Source organism: Schistocerca piceifrons, chromosome 3, assembly GCF_021461385.2.
Source record: "Schistocerca piceifrons isolate TAMUIC-IGC-003096 chromosome 3, iqSchPice1.1, whole genome shotgun sequence".
Lineage (NCBI taxonomy): Eukaryota > Metazoa > Arthropoda > Insecta > Orthoptera > Acrididae > Schistocerca > Schistocerca piceifrons.
In genome coordinates this window covers 107,260,142-107,286,879 of record NC_060140.1, presented here as the reverse complement: position 1 = coordinate 107,286,879, position 26,738 = coordinate 107,260,142, and the positions used below count along the sequence as shown (strand labels likewise).

Here is a 26,738-nt window from a genome sequence, read left to right as displayed (position 1 = left end):
ACGAGGTACTGGCAGAAGTAAAGCTGTGAGTACCGGGCGTGAGTCGTGCTTCGGTAGCTCAGGTGGTAGAGCACTTGCCCGCGAAAGGCAAAGGTCCCGAGTTCGAGTCTCGGTCGGGCACACAGTTTTAATCTGCCAGGAAGTTTCATATCAGCGCACACTCCGCTGCAGAGTGAAAATCTCATTCTGGAAACATCCTTCAAGCTTTCCTCTTTCTTGTTGTAACAGTTGTCATATTGTTTGTGGATTTCTGTGGCTTCCCAGAACAGGCGAGTGTGGTAGCTCTTTTCCACAGCAAGAACTTCTATGTCAGCGAATTTTATTATGTGGTGGGTCTCACACAGCACATGCTCCACCATGGCCAACTTCTCCAACTTTTCCAACTTGCAGATACCACTTTAGTTCATTGAGCCTGGTATTGATTTATAGCCCACTCATTCCTGCATGAGCTTTTCCACATGTACATAGTATGCGATGTATTCCTGATGTTGCAAGTGGGTCACTTTTGTTTCTTTGCTGATCTGAGACAGTCTTAATCTTCTTCATTGATTTGTTTTCTAGCTGAGGTGCTGTGGCTGGGCCCGCTGCATGCAGGGAGAACATAGCGTTGGGAAGCCGCAAGTCAGTAAGGCGGGCCACTGCCTTTAGGCCTTCGTCTCGGTCTTCTTTGGCAGCAGCACAGCCTGGGTGTTGGGCAGCACACCACCCTGTGCACTGATGACGCCCAATGGAAGCTTGTTCAGCTCCTTGTCATTGCGGATTGCGAGCTGCAATTGGCACGGGATGATGTGTGGCCGTGTTTCCAGCCAGTTCGAGCACCTCAGCTGCCAGGTATTCCATGACTGTGGCGAGGTAGAGAGGCGCGCCGGTGCCAACGCACTCAGCATAGTTTCCCTTGTGCAGAAGGCAGTGGTTTCAGGTGCAGAAGGCAGTGGTTTCAGCTGATTGGGAACTGCAGCCCGGCCTGCTTGAGCGGGACTTTGACTTTTCCTTGACTTTGTCTCCCTTTCCACGTCCAGACATTTCAACTGGTGAAGTGTGACTGATGTAGGCAAATGAGTGATGATGTGACCCGCAGCAAGTCAAGCAGTGGAGTCTTTATACCATGCATGCACAATATCTGTCACTCTAGGAATGTGTGACAGAATGCTCGTAATCTACATTTCTTCTTCTGGTGTGTCACATCGTTGAGCGTTTGATTCCACAAGACTTCTTATGTGAATGGTGGAATGCCCATTGCTCCTCAGAATGCTTTCCAGGTGTTGTATCTTACGTATCAGGCTCTGCCACTCACATATTTGTCTAGCACGTTTTATGAGGGTATTAATCATCCCTCTTTTTCTAATTTGACAGTTTGTGCAGGTATTAGACCCTGCGTCGGTTTTCAGCGCACCATTCCTTGTCTCAGGGTTTCATTATCCCTCATAACCAGCTTTTCTAGAAAGGGTGGCTGTTGGTACTTTTATACCTTCACAATAAATTTTATGTTAGCGTGGAGACTGTTCAGATGTCTTAGAAAGCCACCACCCTCTCTCTCTCTCTCTCTCTCTCTCTCTCTCTCTCTCTCTCTCTCTCTCTCTCTCTCTCTCTTTCTCTTGATGTATCTCTACTGCACCTTAGGTGTATGAGGTGCAGCAAAGTCCAGTCCAGCGCCTGTGTTTCGAAATGTTCCATGAGGAAGTTGGCCATCACTGGTCTAAGTGGACCACCTATGACAACGCCTTCCAGCTCTTCAAAGACATTGCCATTCCACATTATATAGTTCGTGCATGCATGCATGAAAGAACATGGTACTTCTGTATGTTGGCCGAGAGAGAAGATGTATTAATTAACTGACTCATATTCCATGTGATTGGTAGTATCAGATCTGCATTTAGTTTTCGGTATGTTGTCGGATTTAATAGGTCTCGAAGCTTCTACTCTAATCTTCAGTCTTTCTTACAATTTCACTATCACCCTCGGAACTATTCCTATGGAGGATATTGTTGCTAACCTGTTGCCTGACATGTCCTTTCAAATTAGGTGAGGAAACATGCAATGAAACTGCCCTTATACTACACAAAGCAAAACCCTCAGCTTGCAACCTGAAAAAAGAAGAGTTATGAGTTATCAAGAGGTTTAATTCTGACAAGAGTATATTGATACTGCTTACTGACAAGAGAAATATGGCCATTGTAATGAAGAGTGGAGATTATGAACGGAAGCTTCAAGATCTATGAGATACGACGACGAACCCAAAACTAAGTGCATATCCTACAGAACACCAACCGGTTAATCAAGGAGTCTTCAGTCTTGGCTCAACCTTTGCAGCTCACAAACACTACCACCTCGGCTGTATAGATCACCAAAAATCCAGCCCAAATGACATCCTGGTCAGCTTTGATGTTGTTTCTGTTTTCACCAAAGTGCCAGTCAGTAATTATCTAGAGCATATTGTTTCCATTTTCCCATAAGACGATATAAGGCTCTTTCATGCATGTCTCACCACGAGCCGAATATGTGAACTGTAGCATCTCAGATGCAACATCTGGAAAGTATTTTCAGGAGCAGTGGGTACTCCACAAGTTACGTAAGAAGCATCACAGAATCCAACACTCGGTGAAGTGACACATCAATAGAAGAAACATGTGGTACTATCATTCAGCGATACATTCCGAGAGTGATGGACAGTGATGCACAAACACTGCATAAAGGCTGTTTATAAACTGACAAACAAGATCAGAGTGTTTCAGATTGGCAAAGAACAAAACGGACACACTTGCAGTGTCAGGTGTGCAAAAGTCTATTATGGAATGACTGGATAGTCGATCAACACCAGGATCACCGAACATAAGCAGCATTGCCCATTGGGACAGGTAAAGAAATCAACCAGATTAGAGCATGCCATGTGTGAGACTGACCACATAATAAAATTCGCCAACATGGAAGTTCTTGGTATGGAGCAGAGCTACCACACCTCCCTGTTCAAGGAAGCTATAGAAATCCACAAACATGACGATAGCTCCAACAAGAATGAGGAAATCCTCAAGGTGAACTGATTCTGGGTTCTGTGCTGCAGCGAACAACCATTACAGGCAACAAGGGGATAATCACAGTGACAATTACCACAAAGAAGCCCTTGGACATTGGCGTGCCAGGTACATTTAGTCTGTGACCACAAGCTTGACTCCAGTCCCCCACCAGCAACGGAGGGTGAAGTATTGACAATGTAAGCCACTCATGCTGCCAAAACATCAAAAAAAAAATCATCGAAAAAACATCAGTCAAAGAACCTGAGACAGAAGGTAACAGGCAATTTTTCAAGAAATTTTAAATTAATTAATGGGTGAAAGCTATCTGTCCCAGGTACTCATTGATCATATTTCTTGAAATGTATTTCATAAATCAAAGGCAGAAATACTCAATTCCATCTACTGAAACAGCTTCACTGGTGATGGTTGCAACACTGTTCTTACTTTCCACCAACGTACATATGCTAGAATTACAGACAATGTGAGTGGAATTAAACAACTGAAGCTGTTCAGTAGAGAATAGCACAGTGGGCGTGTTCAGATACCCAATAGACTAGTTCCTATTCTAACAACAGGCTATTGCTGCTCTATGGTACAACAGAGCATCTTACATGACATGTAACAGACAGTTCATTTCAATCTAAGAATTGTGGGACCAAAGTACAGACCTTTCCTGTTGCCACCAATAAATTAACATTCTATCTATTATGCTGTGTGTACACAGTCAATTAATTAATTTCGTGTTCTTGCTTGGGAGAGTTAACTGAAATTCTTATTTGTTTCCAGATTTTACAATCTGTCAATTTCTTTAATGGTCCAATATTCACAGTTTCTCATTACAAAGTGGAATGTGAACATTCAGTACAAAATTTTATGCTTGACTGACACTGAGAGTCCAGCCTTTTGTAAGTAGAGTGTTAACAACTACACTATTCACGTACACTTCAGTTGCAACTCCTACACTGCATCTGAAAGACAGAAAATCTGATTCCTGGTTCTACACACAATTTTCCCTTGCCAACAGATTTCATGGTGTATAAACTCCGTTAAAAACTAGTGAAATATCATCTTATGCCAAATGCATGAATTAGTAAAAAAGAAGAAGAAAAGTCGAGTAAGCATTTCACTTCCTTCTACACAAATTTAAATTATAAAAAACAAGAAGTAATTTGTATTTCTAGTGCAGGAGTTGTTAATGCTGCTAGTTGCCGCACCAGAGGCATTAACAGTAACAACCAAAGTAACTGAAAAAGCCTTGTACATAAACACATTGCCTTTTAACCTTTTCCATGTAATAATCAGTGACTTATATCTTATGGGCAATAGCATGTCTTGATAAGGAATGATTTGGAAGCCTCTCATTTTTCTTGGGACTGTGCAAAATCTTACATCTAGTCATTGATTGATTCTTCTTCAGCAGTTGACTTCGAATGCTTAGCAATTTTTTTACTTCTCCAAAATCTTTTGTGGAAATTCAGTGATTCTGTTTCTATGCTGGTTGAAGATCTACTTCCTGGAATACAAGTTCTTCTACTCTTGGTAAGTCAGCTTTATATACTCAGAAACTAGTTTTTTGTGATGTGTGCTGTGGACTTATCTGTGTAATTTATTGAACACAAGAGGAATACACTTAAAGCACCAATAAAAATATACTGATGCTGATTACATCTATACAGTTCTACGCAGATTACATCTATAGCCTGTGGCGAAAACATTCATTGGGCTCTGCAGTTTGGGCAGTGGAGCTTTTTCTACTTATGGAAACGTGCTGTGCTGCTGGGTCAACTCCAGAAGTGCATATGGTTCTCAGAATCTGTGTTACTGTGATCGAAAGACATCTACCCAGGAGGAGCTGCAAGACACAGAATGGGGTGCTCATCTGGTAAGGGTGCCAACTCTGACGCAACCTGATTAACTGCAAGGGAGATTGCTGTGCTGCCTGGACCTTTTCCAGTGGTCATGCTGTATACGGATTGTAATGGTGGTGGAGCCAGACCAGAGCTCCCAGTGTGTAGTAATAGTGGTGCTGGTAGAGTGCAGTAGCATGCATTGTTGGCATTGATGTAACAGTTCTTTCAGGCTTTTGTCCCCACATGGAGCAGCTCTGTAAGAACTGAGAAATGGTTGCTTAAAACCATGTGCACTGTGGTTTCATAAAGATGTGGACCATGGGTTCTGCTTCACCTTTAGATTAGGTGTGAAAAGCTAGCATGAGAAGGTGAGTGATTCTTTGCTGTATTGAAAAGATGCAAAAATTGAGCTGAAGTGTGGGCCATCATCCGTGTCAGTAAATTTGGAAGGCTTTGAATGTTGAAAACTTATTCATAGGCAAACAGTCTGTGAACTTACTTCTCCCCACCAGTGGTTCTGTGTCCTTGTTAACAACTGTCCACTGTTTTGCAAAAGTAAGGACAGAAGTACTTTCCTATGACTCATCACTGCAAAGTAACATAACTCGATGAAACTTGGACCATACAAGAAAAAACTGCTGTAGTATAGTACAAGACAGTGCAGTACAGGAGGTAACTGAAAGAAATACACAATGAGATGAAGAGAAATAGCACTTTTACTCAAAGACAACAATTACACTGAAGGTGCCACAATTTATGATGGTCCCCTGGACATCACAAAAGGCATAGGGTGTGTGGTCACCACAGACAACAATACACACTCTACGACACTCTCCCATGCTGGTTGGTAGGGTGTTCCATTCTTCCACCAATACAGTTGACAAATGCTGGATGGTCATTGGTGCACATGGACATGCTGCAATACATCTCCTCAACACATCCCACTCCTGCTCAGTGGGATTTAAGCCAGTCCATTGGCCAAATATCCTTTCATTCCAGGAGTTCCTCCATCTGTGCTGTCATCCATAAAATGAAATCAGAACCAAATGCTCTACTGGAAAAATCTACATGGGGGAGGAGTACAAAGCCACAATAACATTGACCGGTGAGTGTACCTTGTTCAAAGGGTTGGAGATCAGTACGCTACTGAAACATTATGCCTCCCACATCATAACACTGGACCACCAAAATGATCATCCCCCAGGGGGCTCACCACTCTTTGGTGGGTTCATGCTGAGCTACCATGGGGCCCCAACCTTTGCAACATCTTTTCCCTCCTGTGCTGCATATCTATCCTCTTGCTATTCTTCTTCCCCTCCTTTGGGGAACATGTCTGGAGTGTTTCACATTGTCCATTGCTGACATAAGAACAGTCCCACCATTGTTTTTTTGTTGCCTTTTCCTTTCTTTGTTTCCATTCTCTTCTCGTTCCTCTGCTTCAGCGTTTGAGATTTCTCTTTTTCTTCTTCCTCCCTGTGTGCTCCTGACAGCTGGCTTACACATCTGACACGTAACAGGCGACTGGGTAACACATGATTCCCAGCCCCAGGTTGGCAGGTAGGGTTAGGATGTACTCCCTGGTACGGGCCATGCCCATGGAGGGGTGACTGTCTGAGCTGCTACCTTCCCAAATTGCCGATTGGTGCCTCTGTCAGGTGTTCGGGAGTTGTGACCTGAGTTGTAAACAATCACCTTAGGCGGGTGCCCCCTTGTGAGGGGGCCCCCAGTTGGAAGGAGCACACCATTGGAGACGCTGGCAATCATGGGGGATTTTATCGCAATGAGCCAATCATCTTCACAATCAACATCTACGAAACGTAAACAGAATGAGGCTAACGATTCAAAGACCCTTCCAGCTGCACCACGGTTCCTCATAGTTTCACGTATTGAAGACAGTCAGTCCTTCGCAATGGTAAATCCGTTTATTATTCAGAAAGATGTTGATGCAAATGCTGGCCCTGTGAAATCCTGCTCTTGTTTACGGAATGGCACTTTGCTTTTGGAGAGTACTTATGATTCTCAAGCACAACTACTGCTTGCCACCTCACTTCTCCACGGCTATCCTGTTCATGTCGAGGCCCATGGAACTCTGAATTCTTCCTGTGGTGTTATTTACACTAGGCTGCTCGACGGTCTGACTGATGCCGAAATCCAATCAGACCTCTCTGATCAGGGTGTCATTGCCATCCATCAGATGATGAAAAAGGCAGGTTCCTCCTTAGTGCCCACCCATATTATTTTTCTCACCTTTAATAGAGTGGTGCTTCTGTCCAAGATCAAAGCAGGCTATGAAATTATCACAGTCCGACCGTACATTCCGAACTCGATGCACTGCTACCAGTGTCATCGTTTCAACCACACTAGAATGTCTTGTCGACACCCAGCCAAATGTGTAACCTGTCATAGGGATGCACCCGAGGGCGATTGTCCATCTCCTTCTCCCTGCTGTATCAATTGCAGTGGCAGCCATACCACATCCTCTTAGGATTGTTCCATGTATCTTGATGAGCAGGCTGTCCAGGAGACCCGGGTAAAGGGAAAAGTGCCTTACCCTGTCACTTGCAAGTTACTGGCTAGTCGCGAACTCTGCATTCTCCCGTCTGGCACTTATAGTTCTGTTCTTGTTACCTCTCGCTCCATGAAGGACATGGCCATGCAGAAAGCGACCTCAGATTCAGCTCTGAGGTTGTGAAATCGCCCAGTGCCACGGTAGCATCTCCATCCCCTCATCCCACTGTGCAACAAGCCATCAAACTCTTGTCCCAAGGGGCGAAGCCGCCAGCTTTACAACTGGTAGGCCAGAAAGGACAGAAGGAGTACTCCCACGAAGACTTCCTACATCCCTCCAGCCAACCAACATCTGAGTCTTCCTCTGCTAACTGGAAGGGCTCAAAGAAGTCCACCAAAGGCAAACAGTCTTCTTCCTCGCTGATTCAAAGATCCTCTTTGACGGTGTTGCCACTTGATACCTTAGCTCGGCCGGCCTTCGTGTCACCAGTGTGCACCACCAACTGTTTTTCTGCATTGGACTCCACAGACCGACAGCACAAGCAAGCCAATGCTTCTGTGGACCTCATGCAGCAAGTTTCGCAGGCTATCACTCGGCAGCTGCTTAGATGACACCCCTTCATTTCTTCCTCATCATGACTCTCCTCCAATGGAATGTTCATGGCTTTCGGTCCCACAAACAGGATTCATGGCTGCTTTTAGTATCACAGCATCTCCTTGTAGTTTGCCGTTGGGAAACAAAATTGCATCCTCACTGCCGCTTTGAGCTTTCACATTTCTTCCCAGTTCGTTTTAACCTTCCCCCTGAGATTGGCATTCCATCTCATGGGGACGTCATGCTGCTCATATGGGATGACATTCATAGTCAACCCATCTCCCTGACTACCCATCTTCAAGCTGTTGCAGTTCGCCTTTCCCTTCCTCACCTGACTTTTTCCTCATGTGCCATTTATCTCCCTCCATCATTCGGTGTCACCAGGGCAGACTTCCTTCAGCTTATTGGGCAGCTACCTCCCCCATTTCTGCTACTCTGTGACTTTAATGCACATCATCTCATTTGGGGTCAAAGAGATGCCCTTTTGGCTGATATTGTTAATCCTATCAACTTCTTCTGCCTTAACACTGGAGCACCCACATTCCTTTCTGTCTTCTCGCACATCTGTTCCCACTTGGACCTATTCTTCTGCACTGCCCAGCTTGCTCGTTGACTTGATTGATCCATTCTTTCTGACACCTACTTGAGTGACCATTTCCCATGTGCTATCCATTTGCGGACTCCTACCCCAACTGCGTGCACACCCAAATGGCAGCTTACTAAGGCTGACTGGTAGCTTTACTCCTCCTTGGGGACCTACAAAGAACAAGATTTCCCCAGTTTTGAAGACCAGGGGGAATATCTCGCAAACGTTATCTTTACTGCTGCAGAACGTTTCATTCCTTGCACTTCCTCTTTGCCATTCCGTGATGCACTTCGCATGCGGAGACATCATCCTACAATAGTAAACTGCATTCACTATAAACTTCCTTCCTCTGTTGTGTGGGCCAACCTCCAACGGCTGTCTGGGACCAAGATCCATTTGCCAATTTCTGTCCTGACAATGGCAGACGATGTCATCGTGGAACCTGTTGCTATCTCCAATACCTTGGGCCGCCATTTTGTGGGAATATCTAGCTCTTCCCTCTATCACCCTGCCTTCCTCCATTGGAAACGAGCAGAGGAGGCTTGCTTGGGTGATACACTTCTCTTCTCAGAATCGTGAGTGCTACAATGCCGTCTGTACTATGAGGGAGCTACACCATGCTCTCAGTTCATCCCGATCCTCCGCTCCAGAGCCAGACGCTGTCCACATTCAGATGTTGCAGCACCTTTCTCTTGCAGGCAAGCATTTTCTGCTTAATACGTATAACCGCATCTGGGCAGAGGGCACGTTTCCCGGACATTGGCTTGACGCTACTGTCATACCCATACCCATACCCATACCTTCCTTCTAGCTACTGCCCTTTCTCTCTCACCAGCTGTGTTTGAAAGGTGGTGGAACGTATGATCCATGCCCAGCTGCTATGGTGGCTCGAGTCTCGCAATTTACTAACAATTGCACAGTGTGGATTTCGAAGACGCTGTTCTGCAGTTGACCATCTCGTTACTTTGTCCACCCATGTCGTGAATGGTTTTCTGCAGACATCCCAGACTATGGCTGTGTTTTTCGATTTGGAGAAGGCCTACGACACCTGCTTAAGAACTGGTATCCTCCATACTCTTTACACGTGGGGCTTCTGTGGCCACCTGTGTTGTTTCCTTCAGGAATTTTTAATAGACCGAGCTTTCAAGGTGTGTGTGGATTCTGCCTTGCTGGACACTTTTATCCAGGAAACTGGTGTGCTCAGGGTTCTGTCCTGAGCGTCACCCTCTTTGCTATTGCCATTAATCCTGTAATGGCCTGTCTCCTGCCAGGCACCTCTGGCTCCCTGTTTGTTGACAATTTTGCCATCTGTTGCAGTTCTCCACAGACCTGTCCCACTGAGTGGTGTCTTCAGTGATGTCTTCATTGTTTTTACTCCTGGAGCATTGACAGTGGCTTTTGTTTTTCCACTGACGAAACTGCCAGTGTGAATTTCTGGCGGCGCAATTGGTTTCTCCCACCATCTTTACTTCTTGGGCCTCTTTCTCTTCAGTTCACTGAAACTACGAAATTCCTGGGGCTCATGCTTGATAGGAAACCCACTTGGTCCTCCCGTGTGCCTTACCTGTCAGCCCGCTGTATGTGGTCCCTCAGTGTTCTTCGTATCCTCAATGGTACTTCTTGGGGTGCAGATCGAACCACTCTCCTCCATTTGTACAAGTCCCTTGTCCGTTCAAAACTAGACTATGGGTGCTTTGTTTATGCATCTGCACATCTGTCCCTCTTACGCCATCTCAACGCTACCCTCCATCCACCCTGCGGGTCTGGGAGTTGGAATAGGCCCGAGGTATTCCTGCCTGTCGTAAGAGGCGACTAAAAGGAATCTCACACGTTTTGGCCTTTATGTGATGGTCCCCTGTAGGGTTTGATCTCTATTTTTCAAAATTTTCCCGAAGAGCGAGCCAATTGGGGAAGGGTGCCTTATGGGGTGCATCGTGTCCATCATGCGCCGAGACCAGTCGCATCCTTCATCGACGTGGATCTGCTCTTCTTCTCATTCTCCAACTGTTGGGCAAGGTCACCCTCCTGGGTGCGTATTTTTCCATCAACTGTGCAGTATCGTCATCTACACTGATGATGATAATGGACTTGTTTGCTTGGTTGCACCTGATATTCAGCACGGTAGCCAGTCCGTTGCAATGGGGCCGCCATGTACCCTGTTGGTTGTAGCCCTCTGACCACACAGGGATTGCTCTGCTGATGCCTGCGCTGTTAACTCCCCACGTATACCAAGGAGTAGATACCTGTCACCCTGGTGCATCGGAACTCCCGGCAATGGCCATCCTGCCAGGTGGCCTATGTTGTGGCTGAGTGGCACCCGTGGGGAGGGCCACTAGTCGGAGTGGGTGGCATCAGGGCGGATGACACGCAATGAAGCGTAGTGCACCATCTCTTGCTGGTGGTCAAACACCTGCAGTCTCCAAGTGTTCAAGGGCTCAATTCAATGCACAGAAGTACGATCCCAAATCGTTCCCCTCCCTGGTCACACCAAGGGAGGAACATCAGGACAATGACGGCGGTGCTCTTATTCGCCCCAGTACCTTGTATGTTAGAGAGCTGATGGGGAATCTTTCTTGAGCACTTAGAGGACAAGTTAGGGGAGGTGGAGGGCTTGTCCAAAATAAGATCTTGGTCAGTCTTGATCAAAACAGCATCCTCTGTCCAGTCATGGGTGTTACTCGCTTGTGATAAGCTGGGGGACGTTTCTGTAACCATAAAGCCCTATAAGAGGTTAAATATGGTCCAGGGCTCATATTTCACAGGTACCTTCTTTTGCAATCTGACGATGAGCAGTGAGCTAATTTAGAGCAGCGAGGTGGACATTTCGTTCGGCGTGTCCACAGGGGTCCAAGGGATAATCAGGTAGCCACCAGTGCCTTCATCTTGGCGTTCGAGGGTGATACATTAGCTGAGAAGGTCAAGGTGATGGTCTACTGCTGTGATGTAAAGCCCTATATCCCTCCCCCAATGCAGTGCTTTAAATGCTGGAAGTTCAGCCATATGTCTTCCCACTGTACTTCCAGCATCACATGTCTAGATTTTGGATGCCCATCACATCTCAATACTCCATGTGCCCCGCCTCCCATCTGTGTTAACTGCAGGGAGCACCATTTGCCTTGCTCGCCTGACTGCAGGATTCTCCAGAAAGAAAGGAAGGAAGATCATGGAGTACAAGACCCTGGACTAACTGACCTACACTGAGGCTAAGAGGGAATTTGAACATCTACATCCTTTACATATGACATTGTCTTATGCCACTGCTACAAGAGTTCTAGGCCCATCAGCTCCACCAACGCCAATCACCTCTCAGAGCCAGAAGACTATACTTGCCCCCTTGATGGTGGGGGGCACTTCGCTCCCTGTTGCTCCTGCACAACCTACTTCGGGAGCAAACACCTCCCCCCCCCCTCCCTCCCCCCAGCTGTCGGGGATATCAGTCCCCAGTTTTGCGCCAGAGAAGTGTAGGTCTTCTTTGACTCCTCTCGCTAGGAAGGGGTCTGTTGGGTCACTCCCTTCCCAGGTTTCTGCTAGTGGGAAAGATGACACCTGCCAGTGGCTGAAGAGCCCAAAAGCAGCTGCTCGTAGGGCTTCACGATCATCCTCAGCCCCGGAGACTGAATCAGTGGAGTCCTCCCAGCCATGGAAACCCAAGGAGCAGCGAGAGAAATCCAAAAAGAGGATCCCCAAGATCAAGAGAATTGCGGTGGCACCCACACCACCGCTACCTACAAGTTCTGCGTGTGAGGGTGAGGTGAAGATTCTGGCGTCCACTGAGAACTTGGATCTCACCAGATCCTCAGACACAATGGATATAGCCTGTTCAGGAAATCAGTCGGTGGCAGCAGGTGACTCTCAGGCTTAGACTGCCTCGTTGAGTGTTTCATGCCTTCCCAGTCTCATGATGACGACATCCTCCAGTGGAATTGTGGCGGCGTTTTCCACCGCCTGGCTGAGCTATGGCAACTGTTAAGCTTTACACGTGCTTTCTGCATTGCCCTCCAAGAAACCTGGTTCCTGGCAATGCGAACCCCTGCCCTCCGCGGCTATAATGGATATTAAAGGAACCATAGTGACTATAATCGAGTGTCAGGTGGAGTTTGCATTTATGTTCTAAACTCAGTCTGTAGTGAACATGTGCCCCTTCAAACCCCTCTTGAAGCTGTGGCTGACAGGATAAGGATAACACAGGAAATAACTGTCTGCAATGTATATCTTCCTCCAGATGGTGCAGTACCCCTGAATCTATTAACTGCACTGATTGATCAACTCCCTAAACCTTTCTTACTTTTGGGAGCTTTTAATGCCCATAACCCCTTGTGAGGTGGCACCATGCTTACTATCCGAGGCAGAGATGTTGAAACGTTACTGTCTCTGCCTCTTAAATACTGGGGCTGCCACACATTTCAATGTGGCTCATGGTAGTTACTCGGCCATTGATTTATCAATTTGCAGCCCAGGATTTCTCCCATCTATCCACTGGAGAGCCTATGATGACGTGTGTGGTAGTGACCACTTCCCCATCTTCCTGTCACTGCCCCGGTGTCAGACCCATGGACACCTCCCCAGATGAGCTTCAAACAAGGTGGACTGGGAAACTTTCACCCTTGTTGTCACCGTTGAATCTCCCCCACACGGGAACATCGATGTGATGGTTGAGCAGGTGACAACAACAGTCCTTTCTGCAGCAGAAAATGAGATCCCTCACTCTTTAGTGTGCCCCCAGTGAAAGGCAGTCCCTTGGTGGTCATCGGAAGTAACTGAAGCAATTAAGGAGCATCGATGAGCTCTACAGTGGCATGAGCAGCATCCTTCCATGGAGCACTTTATAGCCTTTAAACGGCTCCGTGCTCACGTTTGCCAGCTTATCAAATGACCATTGGGTGCCATATATCACCTTCTCAAGTCTGGGCAAGGATCAAACGTGTTTTCGGGTACCAGATTTCAACAGGTGTCCCCGGTGTTATCATAAATGGCGTGTTATCTACCAACGCAATCACGATTGCCGAGCACTTTGCTGAGCGCTATGCCCGAGCCTCTGTGTCGGAAAATTACTCCTCCCCCATCCTCCCCCCCAGCCTTTTGCACTCTCATACGGCGTCTGGAAGGGAAAGTCCTCCCATTCACTATATGTGACAGTGAATCCTATAACGCTCCATTTACAGAGTGGGAGCTCCTCAGTGACCATTGTACATTGCTCCAACACTGCTCCTGGGCCAGATTGGATCCACAGTCAGATGATTAAACATCTCTCATCTGACTACAAGTGACATCTCCTCGTCATCTTCAACCGGATCTGGTGCGATGGCGTCTTTCCATCGCAATGGCGGTAGAACACCATCATTCCGGTGCTCAAACCTGGTAAAAACCCGCTTGATGTGGATAGCTATTGGCCCATCAGCCTCACCAACATTCTGCGTAAGCTGGTGGAACGTATGGTGTGTCAGCATTTGGGTTGGGTCCTGGAGTCACGTGGCTTACTGACTACATGTCAGGGTGGCTTCCACTAGGGTCGCTCTACCATCTATTGCAACCATCCTAGACACATTTGGTGTTCAAAACTATGGCCAGTGGACTTGCAACAAAGAAGGGCTGTGTCCTGATCATCACCCGTAAGGAAATGATGTGTAACACTGCACCTAATGCTTTCTGTGGTTTTATAGCAACTCACATGGCCTCACCAAGTGAAGGTTACAGCCCGGTGGAGTGGCATGGCTGCCCATCACAACATCCTCTTGGACATGTTGTGTCCTCTGCTAGCATAATGTCACTGAGGCCTTTCTCATCCAGGTGAGCATCCCCATGTTGGCTCATGAGCTCAGTCGCCACTCAGCCTGGATCAGCGTGATTATCTTCACCCACCATGGGTCTGTGATGTATCCTGTGGCCTCCGCCCACAGATTTTGGTGGTGCCATCATAATCAGTTTCACCTCCATCATCCTGGTCAACAACTGTTTTTCTGTCCGCAGTGGACCTCCAATCGTGTGGTGAATCATACAAAGTCCGTTGAGCCTGAGCCCATGAGATGTGTTGAATACACAGTAATGGTGTTAATATTGTGGACTATGTCATAGGTGGAACTTTGATACGGTGCAGATTGGACTTTGCTTTGAAGTACGGACTTGAGTTCCTGCTTTCTAGGGAGTATCATGTATGTATTTCTTGTTCTAAATAAATCAGTGTTACTCCCTGCTATGTCATGTGTAACTCACTGTTACAAAAACTGCCAGTCACAATTCCTTGATAACTAGCTTAAGTTATTTCATATTGCAACATGTTTCAAGGGATGACTTCATCACCACGATTAAATGGCTAATATGCTCAAATTAACAAATGCAAAATCAGTTTGTATGTCTCACTGATATTGTAGTCGTAGGGTACTACTTTTCTACATTTTGTTAATCATACAGTTTACATTTCTGTAAATTTAAGGCAGATTGCAATCTTTGAAATCTTATCAAATTCTGGCTGGATATTTGTATAGCTTTTTTCAGATAAAGGTAACTGCACATCTGCACAAAAAACTCAAGATTATTGTCAATGTTGTATGCCAGGTTGTTAATATACAATATGAACAGCACAAATCTCAACACTCGTTCCTAGGGCATGACAGTAGTTACTTCTAATGATAACTCTCCATCCAAGATAACACGCTATGTCTCCAAACAAAGAAAGACTCATTACAGTCACAAATCTCACTTGATACCCTATGTGGTCATCCTTTATTAATAAGCATTTGTGTAGTACTGAATCAAATGCTTATTGGAAGTAATAACACTGCATTTATCAACCTGGCATATTTAATTCATGTCCTTTTGAACGTCATGTGGAAAGTGTGTGGTGAGTTTGTGGGATTGATGCCTTCAAAAACTGTGCTGGCTGGCAGGCAGGAGGTGATTCTGTACTAGATACTTCATTATGTTGGCACTCAGAGTATGTTCTAGGATTCTACAACAGATGTACCGATGTGTAATAGATATTGGGTGGTAGTTTTGTGGATGACTTCTGCTACCCTTCTTTCAGACGGACATAATCTGTGCTTTGTTTCTGCTGGTGGGCCAAGTTTCTTGTTTGAGGGGTCTGTGGTATATTATGATCACAAGAGGGGTAACTCAGTCACAAATGCTCTGTGAAATTTGATAGGAATTCTGTTGGGTCCTGGAGCTTTGTTTAGTTTTAGCAATTTCTTATGACAAAAGGGGGGGTGGGGGGGGGGGTGGTCAGGAAGCTGGGTGGCATGAGGAGCCCCGAGAGCTGTAACTGGGACCAATGCCGAGTCCCCAGCCACACCCCAACTTCCATCCTGCGCTCCGATGGGAACATTGATAGGATAACCGCCAAAAGGGCACCCACCCTCTTTCTGAGCTGGTCTGATGAAAAACAGTGAGTGTGGTGCCGGGTCCACAGTGGCACCAGGCTGAGTGCTGGGAACTTGAGCTACTGTGGCAGCAAAGGCAATGGGTTCATCTCCATCAGTTCCACAGACGGTGCCAAAGAGGCCGCTGGGAGTAGCTGCACCAGCCGCAAGATCCTGAGAGGATGCAAATTTGGGGACAGAAAATATGTGTAAGAATCTTGCAATTGACAAGCATGAATCTGGTTCTGATGGCAGCACAGCAGTGATACTTGCGGAGTGTGGGAGGTGCTGTACACAGTGGTGGGTGAAGCAACTGTAGCAGCATTTGGTGTTGCTGGCCATGTAGAAGCTCCGCCGGCGATGTATCATTGCGGGGCAGGGAGCAGTATGTTGCAAGGAAGAGTGGCAGCGCTTGCTCTCCTGTGTGGGCTTGAATGTAGCCACAAACTGTTCAGCTTCTCTGTTTGACTGAGGATGAAACAGAACAGTAGTAAGGTGACTGATACCATTGGTTGTACAAAACAGTTCAAATTCCTGAGCTGTAAACTGTGGCACATTGTTTGCGACCAACAGTTTAGGCAAAACTTCCAAGCAAAAAATAAATGACAAAGCCTGAATGGTGCTACACAATGCAGTCAAGTTTATGGGTGCTGCAAATGGATGTTTGCTAAGAGAGTCCACAACAATAAGCCAACAAATGCTCCAAAAGAGACCAGCAAAATCAATATGCACTTGTTCCACGGTGATTGAGACTTTGGCCAAGCTGAAAATGTTTGCGGTGGGGCCGATAGATTTTCATCACAAGCTAGGCAGTGTGACATCATCTGTTCAATGTGGGCATCCATGCCTAGTCAAGTACAGTGCCGATGCACCAACTGTTTTATGTGTACATTCATGATGTCTGTGGTGGGGAAATTTCAACACAGCTTTTTGCAACACCTTAGGAATTTATACATAACACCTTTAAAATAATACAACTCTCTATTTATAAAAAGGAAAAAAAAACATAACTTCTCATTATTAAGTGGCTTCCTGTGCTTCCTACATACAATTACATTTACTCTCTTCTTCTTCTTCTTCTTCTTCTACTACTACTACTACTACTACTACTACTTGCAGAATTCAGGCTAAATATCATCTTCCTATTACTCACTACTGATGCTCTCGAAGCCTGCAGCTGAACTGGGACCAACCAGCAATGGGCTGCTGGTTAAGTCAGTGTCGACAGAGGGTGCTGAACTCTGCCTTCCTCGAGGTGTGATGCTGCCTGCTCTTTCTATTAGCTCGCAGGTCAGCATCTTCTTGATCCTGTTTCGCGGTGCTGTGCTGTTCAGTATGTAGTCGATGCTTTAGGACTACACATTTACAGCTCTAGAATGCGGCTTAGAAATCTTTGCTGCCCTTGATAACTGTTTATAAACTTGAGACCTTACCCTTCAGTTATCCAATAGTCTTTTTTCTCTCTTCCTTTTTATTTTCTTCAGATCCACTTCCTACAAATTCCCTGGATTTCTTTTGTGTAAGAGATTACAATTTTTGTTACTGTTAACAAAATTATTATGTAACCTGGGGCAGCTCTTAAGTGATTATTGAAAACTTAATGTGTCACTGGTGCCCTGTCTAAATATCCCCCACTCCCAGTACACTGACTTGGTGCCTGGCTTGGTGTTGCTGAACATGTGCTGTTGAACATATGCAATCTCAAAATCAGTACATTCATAATTTAATACCAAGATTTAAAAATTTTGTAGCTATAACTCTTAAGAGGCTCATTTAAAAAGTTTTGAGAAAGCAATGCAAACTTTTTGCTTTCTTAATATTTACTTTTATATAATTGAAACTAGTCACTTTCAAGTGATAATATTCTATTGCACTTTCTCTAATCATATTGTGGTTTGCCTCTGTAGGGAACTATTTCAGGTACACTCTGTCTGTCTGTAGGCAGACACAGCTGCTTCTAGTGATTTAGAATAGGGTCCAGTGATGATTTGCTTTTGCTTTCAGCAAAAGAAACACATTGTGAACAAATCTGTGCTTTATGATGGGTGTGGAGGCCCCTAGATTCAGGATCTTCATTAAATGTGTGGGTTTTTTGCCACCCTATGACCAGATGTGCTTAGATGGACAAGGTCCCAAGTAAGCATATTGTTGGCTGCTTTTTCTCAGTTGGTCTAGAAAAGCTTTAGAAGAAATAGTACTAGATCTGTCACAGTATCTTAAAGTCTAATAGTTGTGATGCATCAAACATTACTGTGAAACATCTTAAGGATGACTGCTGTTGCATGCCAAGACTGACTTTCATTTTCTAAAAAAAAAAAAAAAAAATTTGTCTGAATCAATTAAAGTAGTGAGAGAAGTGGCCAAGGAGCAAAAGATCAATGAAATGGAATAACATTTTGTTAGACCCATATAGAAGTCACAAAAACTTGTATCATGAAAATCTTCTTCTTTGCAGTCTGTGGCTGAAAGCAACTGAACATTATTAGAGCTCAACAATGGAGGCCCATTTCCCACTTCTAATATTTTTATTTTCTTGGAAGCGCAATGTTTGGCTAGTTATTATCAAAATTTCCATAGTATCCTTTGTATTTCTAATTGCCTCATTTCTTTTCTAGAGCTACATTCCAAGTTGAAAGAAGCAGAAGATCAATATGGGACCATCAAGACAGAATTACAAGCATCAGTGGTAGAAGTAAATCAGCTGAAGAGAGAACTAAAGAGGTATTATTATTATTATTATTATTATTATTATTATTATTATTATTATTTCTTTCCTTTCTCAGACGTTATGCCTGGTTAAAAATGGAAAGTGACGCAGACCTTGATCAAGCGTGACTTCCTTTTAACTGTACGGTATATGTTACATTGCATTTAGGAACTTTCGGGTAATTGAACATGTATCAATAATTACAGATTTCTGTATTTGTATATATACATGTGGATGTAGCTGTATTGCGTTGATGTACTGGTGGATATTGTGTGGTATGACTCCTGTAGTTGATAGTATAATTGGTATAATGTCAACTTTATCCTGATGCCACATGTCCTTGACTTCCTCAGCCAGTTGGATGTATTTTTCAATTTTTTCTTCTGTTTTTCTCTATATATTTGTTGTATTGGGTATGGATATTTTGATTAGTTGTGTTAATTTCTTCTTTTTATTGGTGAGTATGATGTCAGGTTTGTTATGTGGTGTTGTTTTATCTGTTATAATGGTTCTGTTCCAGTATAATTTGTATTCATCATTCTACAGTACATTTTGCGGTGCATACTTGTATGTGAGAACGTGTTGTTTTATTAGTTTATGTAGTATGGCAAGTTGTTGATGTATTATTTTTGGCTTTCACAACATTAAAATGACAAAGTGCAGCTGCAGTGGAATAAGTTGGTGCCACAGATTTTAAAAAGATGGTTAAAGAAATTGACACAAAAAGTGTATACTGCAAATGGCATAATGCGTATCACTTCAGGCAGGTGGGTTACCTTCAGAGTCTCGGATTTTGTTGAATTAAGCCTATGTTAAAATTCAGGAGTAAGTAAGAAGCACGCATTTTTTTGTTTTCTCCACAAAAATTCCTGCCTCGAGATACAGGGCTCTAAAGATGACACTGCGAACACCGTTTTGAAGATGTGAATTTTGGAAAATTTTTAAAATACTGTATCTCTGTGACAGTTCTAGATATTTTGTTAGGTTTTTTTATTTGAAAGATAATTGTTTTATGATTACAATGGTATCCTCCATTTGGACGTATTTATTAAAGTTTTTACTATTGCATTTCCAATTTTTTATGGTTTACAGAATTTTTTTTTCAAAAATGCCAATCCAGAAGTTAGATTTTATTCTGTTGATTAGTACCATGTAGTACTATACTCTCTGTAAAGGAGAGCTTCCACTTTTCAAGTTGGACGGGTTTTATGTTAAAAAATCATTTTTTTTTACTTTCAAGGGTAATATATGTCTTCATTGAAGTTGTTTCCTACTAATTTCTTAGCTACAATGTTTATCACTATTGCCTTTGTTGCAGTTATTTCTTATCACTTTCACTGTTGCAGATATTTCTTAGTTTGTTGTAATTTCATGTCAGTTTCTTTGTCGTGGTTGTTCATTGCATGTTTCTGTATTGTAGTTGTTCAGTGCTAATTTGTTTACTGAAGATGCTTCTAAGAAATCTGAGTCCCATCCAGTGAGTTCTGTGTTTTCGTGAGGAATTTACCAGTTGACACAGTTGCAGTGTGTTTTGTGAAAAGGACTGTTTGAAATGTCTTCTGACTGGGGCCACAGGAGAGTGAAGTGTGCTGACTATTTGCTCATCCATAAAAGAGTGATTTATAAGACAAAAAAAGAAGACTTTGTTCAGATTAGAAATAAGTGTTCTCATTTGAAGACTCTGTTTCAAAGTGAAGATGTTTCAATTGACGAATTTTGTATTCTAAATGATTTAGACAGAATAACAACAATGATAGTATCTGAACAAGGTGAAGCCTCCCATGGTGCAGATGATGCAGATTTTGCATCAACAGAGGAGGAATCAAATACCCTGAATCAGTCAACTACAGAGGTAGTTGTTAGTCCTGTTAACAAACTGTTAAGTCAGTGATGTCGAGTCATAAGCTCCATGCATCAAGAGAGCACAGAGAAATTACTAAAGCTATGGATGACTACACTACAGCAAATAATCACACTCCTCAAAGTAGAAATTCCATATTAAGAAGAAAATGAACCAAAGCACTCTTCCAGTTCTTGCCAGGAATTTTTCACAAATAGCAATTCATCTGTTGAATATTGTGCATTCTACAGTGAAAAGGTGCAAGCTTTAACTATTATTCCAGAGACATTTCCAAAGAAAGCAATTTTGAACAAAGTTCTATCAGTATCAACGTACATGGTAGACAAATCAAGAAATGTGAGGTCTGTAAAAGGAGTCTTTGGAAGACCAGATCCCTATTGTGGTCATCCTAAAGAGGCAGCTCAAGTTCAAATAGTGCAGTCATTTTATCTGGATGATGAATGGGACTGTTCTCGCGAGAGTACCAACAAAAAAAGACACTATAACTGTAACAGTTGAAGGTCAAAAAGCTGTGAAAGTGAAGAGGTACATGACTCGCAGTATTAAAGAAGCTTAGAATTTTATAATAGCAATTACACAACTTCACATATTGGAAAATTAAAATTTTATGCACTATGACATAAGTGGGTAGTTCCACATCCACCTAGAGACGTATGTTTGTGTGTGTATTGTGCAAATTTTGAACTTTGTGTGCCAACTTTGAAGAACTTACTGGAGCATGTGGCATATTACACCTTGGTTGGGCGTGTGAAATCATTAGTAGTCTGTGATGTGAAACGAGAGACCTTTTTTGTTTAAAGAATGTGGTGACTGCCCTTGAAAGTTAGGACTGTTTTTACAGACACTTTGCCTGATAGATGTAACAGATAACTGTGCAGAAATTACCTACTCTACATAGGTGGAAAGTAAACCAATTAAGAAAACTGTTGTCTTTGACAGTTTCATTGATGAACTTGGCAAATGGTCAGTGAAAGCCGTAACACATCAGCATCTGAAGAAATTGCAACAACAACACATTGCAGAAGTGAAAGGGTGTGTACAGGCTGATTTTGCTGAGAATGCAGAAAATTCTTCAACTGCAAACAGGGGCAGAGAAGATCATCATTATTTCTAATGGTGCTCCTAGTCATTTTATAAATCGTTACCAGCTGTTTGAATTGAGTAAGTCGCTTGTGCCAACTGACTGGGTATACAGTGCTACTGGTCACAGGAAGGGGCCTTATGGTGGTGTAGGAGGCCTGCTGAAGCACCATGCTACAAAACAGAATCTCTTGCAGACCAAATGCAGCTGTGATTCAGGATGCTGAGGATTTTACGAGAGTTGTGAAACCTTACACATCCACAGCCCACATTCTTTTGTCCAAAGAGGAAATCGAAGAACTCCGTGAGCAGAATAAAGAGAATTGTCCAAACAAACTACTACTGTGAAAGGAATTCAAGGGACACATTTTTGGACTCAAAGTGATGGGCGAACTCAATTGCACGCACTTTAAAGAGCAAGAAAGAAGAAATTTCGTTAGTTCGTTCAACAATTGTGTGGGCTCCAGTTCCTATTGGTTCAACTGGAAGGCATCACTCTATATCAAAGGAAGATACTGAAGAAGTGGAACACATTTTTAGTTCATTGACTGCCTAATTTCAGTACAAAACAGAGTGCACAGAAGTTGTATAAATTGAAACCTTTAAGGCTTTGGACCTTCCACATACATTTTGGAACCATTTAAAATGCTTGAAAAATGAGTCTCTTGCTAGTTTTCCAAAACTACAATTATGTTAAATAAGGCTAGGTTTTGATTTTTATGAGCCTGTTACGTGATAATGTGGTAATAAAGCAGGTTTTAGGTATGGCAAAAATTTCAATTGTGTATAAAACCTGTTCAACGTAAAAGTGGAAGCTCTCCTTTTCAGGGAATGTAGAACTATGTGGTACTAATCAAAAGAAAAACAGAAATCAAAATTTTGTCGATTGACATTTCTGAAAAAAAATTTTTTTTTCATAAATTACAAAAAAGTTCAGAATGCTATAGTAAAAGAACTTTGGCAGATAAGTCCAGATGGAGGATTTCTTTGTAATCATGAAGCAATTATCATTCAAATGAAAAAAAGCCCAACAAAACATCTAGAACTGTTCCAGAAATACAGCATTTTAAAATTTTTTACAACATTCGCAACTTCAAAATGGTGTGCAGAGTGTTATCTTTGGAGGGCTGTTCTCGGAGTAGAAAGTTTTTTGGAGAAAAAAAAACCTGTTCCTTACTTAGTTCTTCATTTTAACATATGCTAAATTCAATAACATCCAAGACTATGGAGGTAAGATTTTTTCCTAGCCTGCCTGAATCGAATTGGACTATGCCGTAGTAGATTTTGAACCTTGATGAAACAGGTGTATCTGGAAAGGAATGCCTAGCCACAAGATCATTGCTATTGAAGAAAAAACAGCACCTGGATTTAAGGCTGCCAGGGACTCGTGCACCCTTCTTTTTGCAGAAAATGTTGAGGGGAGTGCAAATTAAAGCCACGTATGATCTCCCCCTTTGAAAACCCTAGGGCACTGAAAAGTTGTGCCAAGAGCCAGGCTGGGATTGAGCAAAAAAGTGTGGATGACTTCTGGTATTTTCAGCGAATTTTTTGTAATGAACTGAATAGATGATTGTAGGCCTACTGTGATAAATAAAAACAATCCCTTTCAAAATTCTTCTCCTCTTTGATGATGTTCCCAGCCACCCATTTTCCATTATTGATTCAAATAAAAACATTATCTGTTTCTGCCACCTACTACATCTATCCTGCAACCCATGGACCAGAGAGTTATTTCTACATTAAAGGCATAATATCTGCACAAAAATTTCTCAAATCTCATTGAAGAATGTGATTTGAATGACTAACTTACAATCACAATTTTCTGGCAACAGTTCAATATTAAGATGGCAACTGCTGTTGTTAGAGATGCTTGGGCTGATATCACTCAAATATGTGTAGATGGTGTATAGAGGAAACATGGCAAGATGCTGTACCACTGCCAGAAGATGAAGTGATCTCACTGTTGCAATGAAAGAAAGTGCGGACATGGCACAGCAGATTGGATTCACTGATGTCGATGAAGAGAATGTCTGTGACTTCCTAAACTCTTATTCCAAGAGTCTGAGGAACAAAATTTGCATATAAGGAAATCCATTATGGAAACTTAATGGAGTACAGTACCATCAGAGTCTTCTGATGCAGATGGTCCAGAGGCTATTTAGGTTGTAGATAGGCTTAATGAACATGATTTTAACGTATTACTGTGTTTTTCAGTGTTAAATTTTTAAGTGCATTAATTTTGCATTAAAACGCATTTCAGAAAGATGATAATGGTTATTTTGATAATAGTTATAAAAAACTATTCTATTTTAAACTTAATATGTGAATAAATGAGAACCTAACACCACATTTTGAATGTAAAATGACTCAATTTACATGAATTTGGTATGTGCGGCGATTCCACGGAATGTAACTATTGCGTAATATGAGATTTGCCTGTAGAAACTAATACACACAAACACATCTTTTCGTGCTTCTTAAAAATTGCAGCAATGACAAATGCTGGATAAGGAGGGGGAAAGTGGAAGAGAAGAGTAAAAGGATTAAGGACAGAGGTCTATGCCCTAAAGAGAGTTGGGCTCTGTTAGTCAAAAGCACATAATGCCAAAACAAGATGGGGTATGGGCCTGAAATCCAAATGCAAAGAAACTATGCTTGTATAAACCATCTGAAGTTAAGCAACATCTTGCAAGAATATAATGAAAACTAAACAGGCCAAAAAGGAACATAAACCTGGAACATCCTTGAAACAAACTATTTGCATTCAAACTCTAAAATGTCATCACACGAGACAATGCAAATGGGAAATACTGGGAACTGAAAGAAATCACAAGTTCCATCTACTGGACGTGACACACAGAGGCAGATCAAGTACTGCAAAAATGTGAAATTACTCTGAAGTGGCACAAACAGCTATGGCACACACTGTAGTTAATGGACCAAGCTCAATAAGTGTTACATGGCTTGTAGTATGTGTTCATAGTTCTAAAGAAATCTTGTGTGTTTTAGTTAAAGTCGTTTCCCCAAGATACTCCAATGTCATTTGGAAAACTTCTGGTATATTTTGATCTTCTAAGGACTGTCCATAATCCTTCCCTTATTCGGCTTATGTAGTAGTCTTGTAGTGCATATCATTCAATTAGAGCAACATTGTATTAACTTTGTCTCTGGAGCTATCGGACAAAACTAATGTTTTGGCGTTGTAATTTTTAGGATATATTACATTCTCACATGTTTGTTTAAAGTTTTTAGAAAAAATAGGTTTTGTAAAAAAATGGTTCCACTGCTGATGTGCCAACAGAAACAAGCTTGCTGTTAGTTGGGGCTTGGATGTACTCAGTTCAGTTGAATATATCCATGGAGTTTTAAATGCTGTATGTTGATTTGTATGTATTCAATCTATTAATATTATTGTTAAGCATTTTACTCAATAAATACAAATAATTGAGTTATTGTGTTTATGTATTTTTGGTTTACTCTCACTGTGGGTGTCTCTAAGCTCATTAGTAGAAGGGCTCTGCCTTCTGTTTATAAGAATAAGTATATCCATTTCTTTGAAGTGTTTTATTTTTGTATTTGTATTTTTCTCTTTTTATATGGCTATTTCCATCGTTGCAGCTGTTAAGAAGAAGAAGAAGAAGAAGAAGAAGAAGAAAGAGAAATATGTGTGGGCATTAGCTTTCGTTGTTGTAGAAAATTAGTTTTACTTAAGTTTTGTTGAATGCAGATTATTACTTCAGTTTTGTTGCATTCCAATTGTTTTATTTATTTATTTATCTTACAGCTCGAAACATGTATTTAACATGCATGGGCAATGTTATAATAATTACATTTAGATTATTGATACACAATATAAATAGATTACATGCTACTAAGTAAAATATCATTTAAGTATATTTAATATAGCATTCCTGAGGTCAAATCATGTCAGCATCATACTGTATGGGCACTTCAATACAAGCCATTTTTTTAACTCGTTTTTAAAAATTCTACCAGAAAGCTGTTTCAGGTTGTTTGGCAGAGAATTATAAAATATTGCTCCCTTAATGAATGGGGTATTTGTTGTTAGATTCAATCGTCTGCTCACCATATGAAAGTCTGATTTTTGTCTTGTATTGTAATCATGGATTTCCATATTCCTGTTTGTCACTTTTTTGTCTTTTTCACTAATAATATTGATTGAAACATATATACTGCATAGGTAGTCATAATATTAAACTTAATAAACAGGTTTTTACATGAAGTTCTGGGTCTTACTTTTGCCATAGTTCTTATTACTCTTTTCTGCAATACAAATACCCTTTTTATATTGTATTGGCTACACCCACCCCACAATACAATTCCATAAGATAGATGGGGATACACCAACCCAAAATACGCTATTTTTATTGCTTCGATATCTAAATATTGAACTAATCTCCTTAGTAAATACAGACTAGATGTTATTTTACCACAGACATGATCTATTTGCTGATTCCACGAAAGTCTGTCATCTATATATATCCCCAGAATTTTACATTCTGAACAGGTATTTTCCTGAATGTCCTCATTTAGAACAGTATTTTTATTTGAACTACTTGTCTTAAAATAAATTAAATTAGTTTTGTTAATATTGACCATCAGGTTTTCTTTTTCAAAATGTGTTTGGGCTTTTTCAACAAAATTCTGTACCACTGAATTTAGATCATCATTACTACGTGCCCAGCAAACCCCAGAGGTGTCATCAGCATACATAGTAATACGATGACTGGTGTCTAATACTTTTGGGAAATCATTCACGTAGCAAATAAACAAGAAGGGGCCCAAGATAGAGCCTTGTGGCACACCAAAATTTATGTTCCTTATCTTTGATCTTCTTTTTGCAATTACCTCTCCATTATCATACACAACTTCTGTGCATTGTTGTCTATCTTTAAGGTAAGATTCTATTAAAAGCAACAGTTTCCCGCTGACACCATTATAAGCAAGTTTACTTAAAAGAGCGCCATGATGGACTCTGTCAAACGCTTTGGAAAGATCTAAAAACGCTCCTGCCGTTTCGTAACCCTCATTTATTTTCTCCATCAGACAGTGTACAAACTGTACTGCTGCAGATATGGTGCTCCGACCACTTCTAAAGCCGTGTTGGAAATCTCCTATTAAGTTATTCATATTATAGTGCTCAATTAGGATTTCTAGCATAATT

At 42.2% G+C, this 26,738-nt stretch overlaps 1 protein-coding gene across 1 annotated transcript in view; it reads left to right on the top strand.

The window, feature by feature from the left end:
• Nucleotides 1–26,738, top strand: part of LOC124789835 (DNA endonuclease RBBP8-like) — a 97,703-nt gene that overhangs the window by 20,559 nt on the left and 50,406 nt on the right. Inside the window, exon 2 of the mRNA XM_047257328.1 lies at nt 18,521–18,626. Coding sequence (XP_047113284.1) covers nt 18,521–18,626 — 106 coding nt within the window. The remainder of the gene's footprint in view (nt 1–18,520; nt 18,627–26,738) is intronic.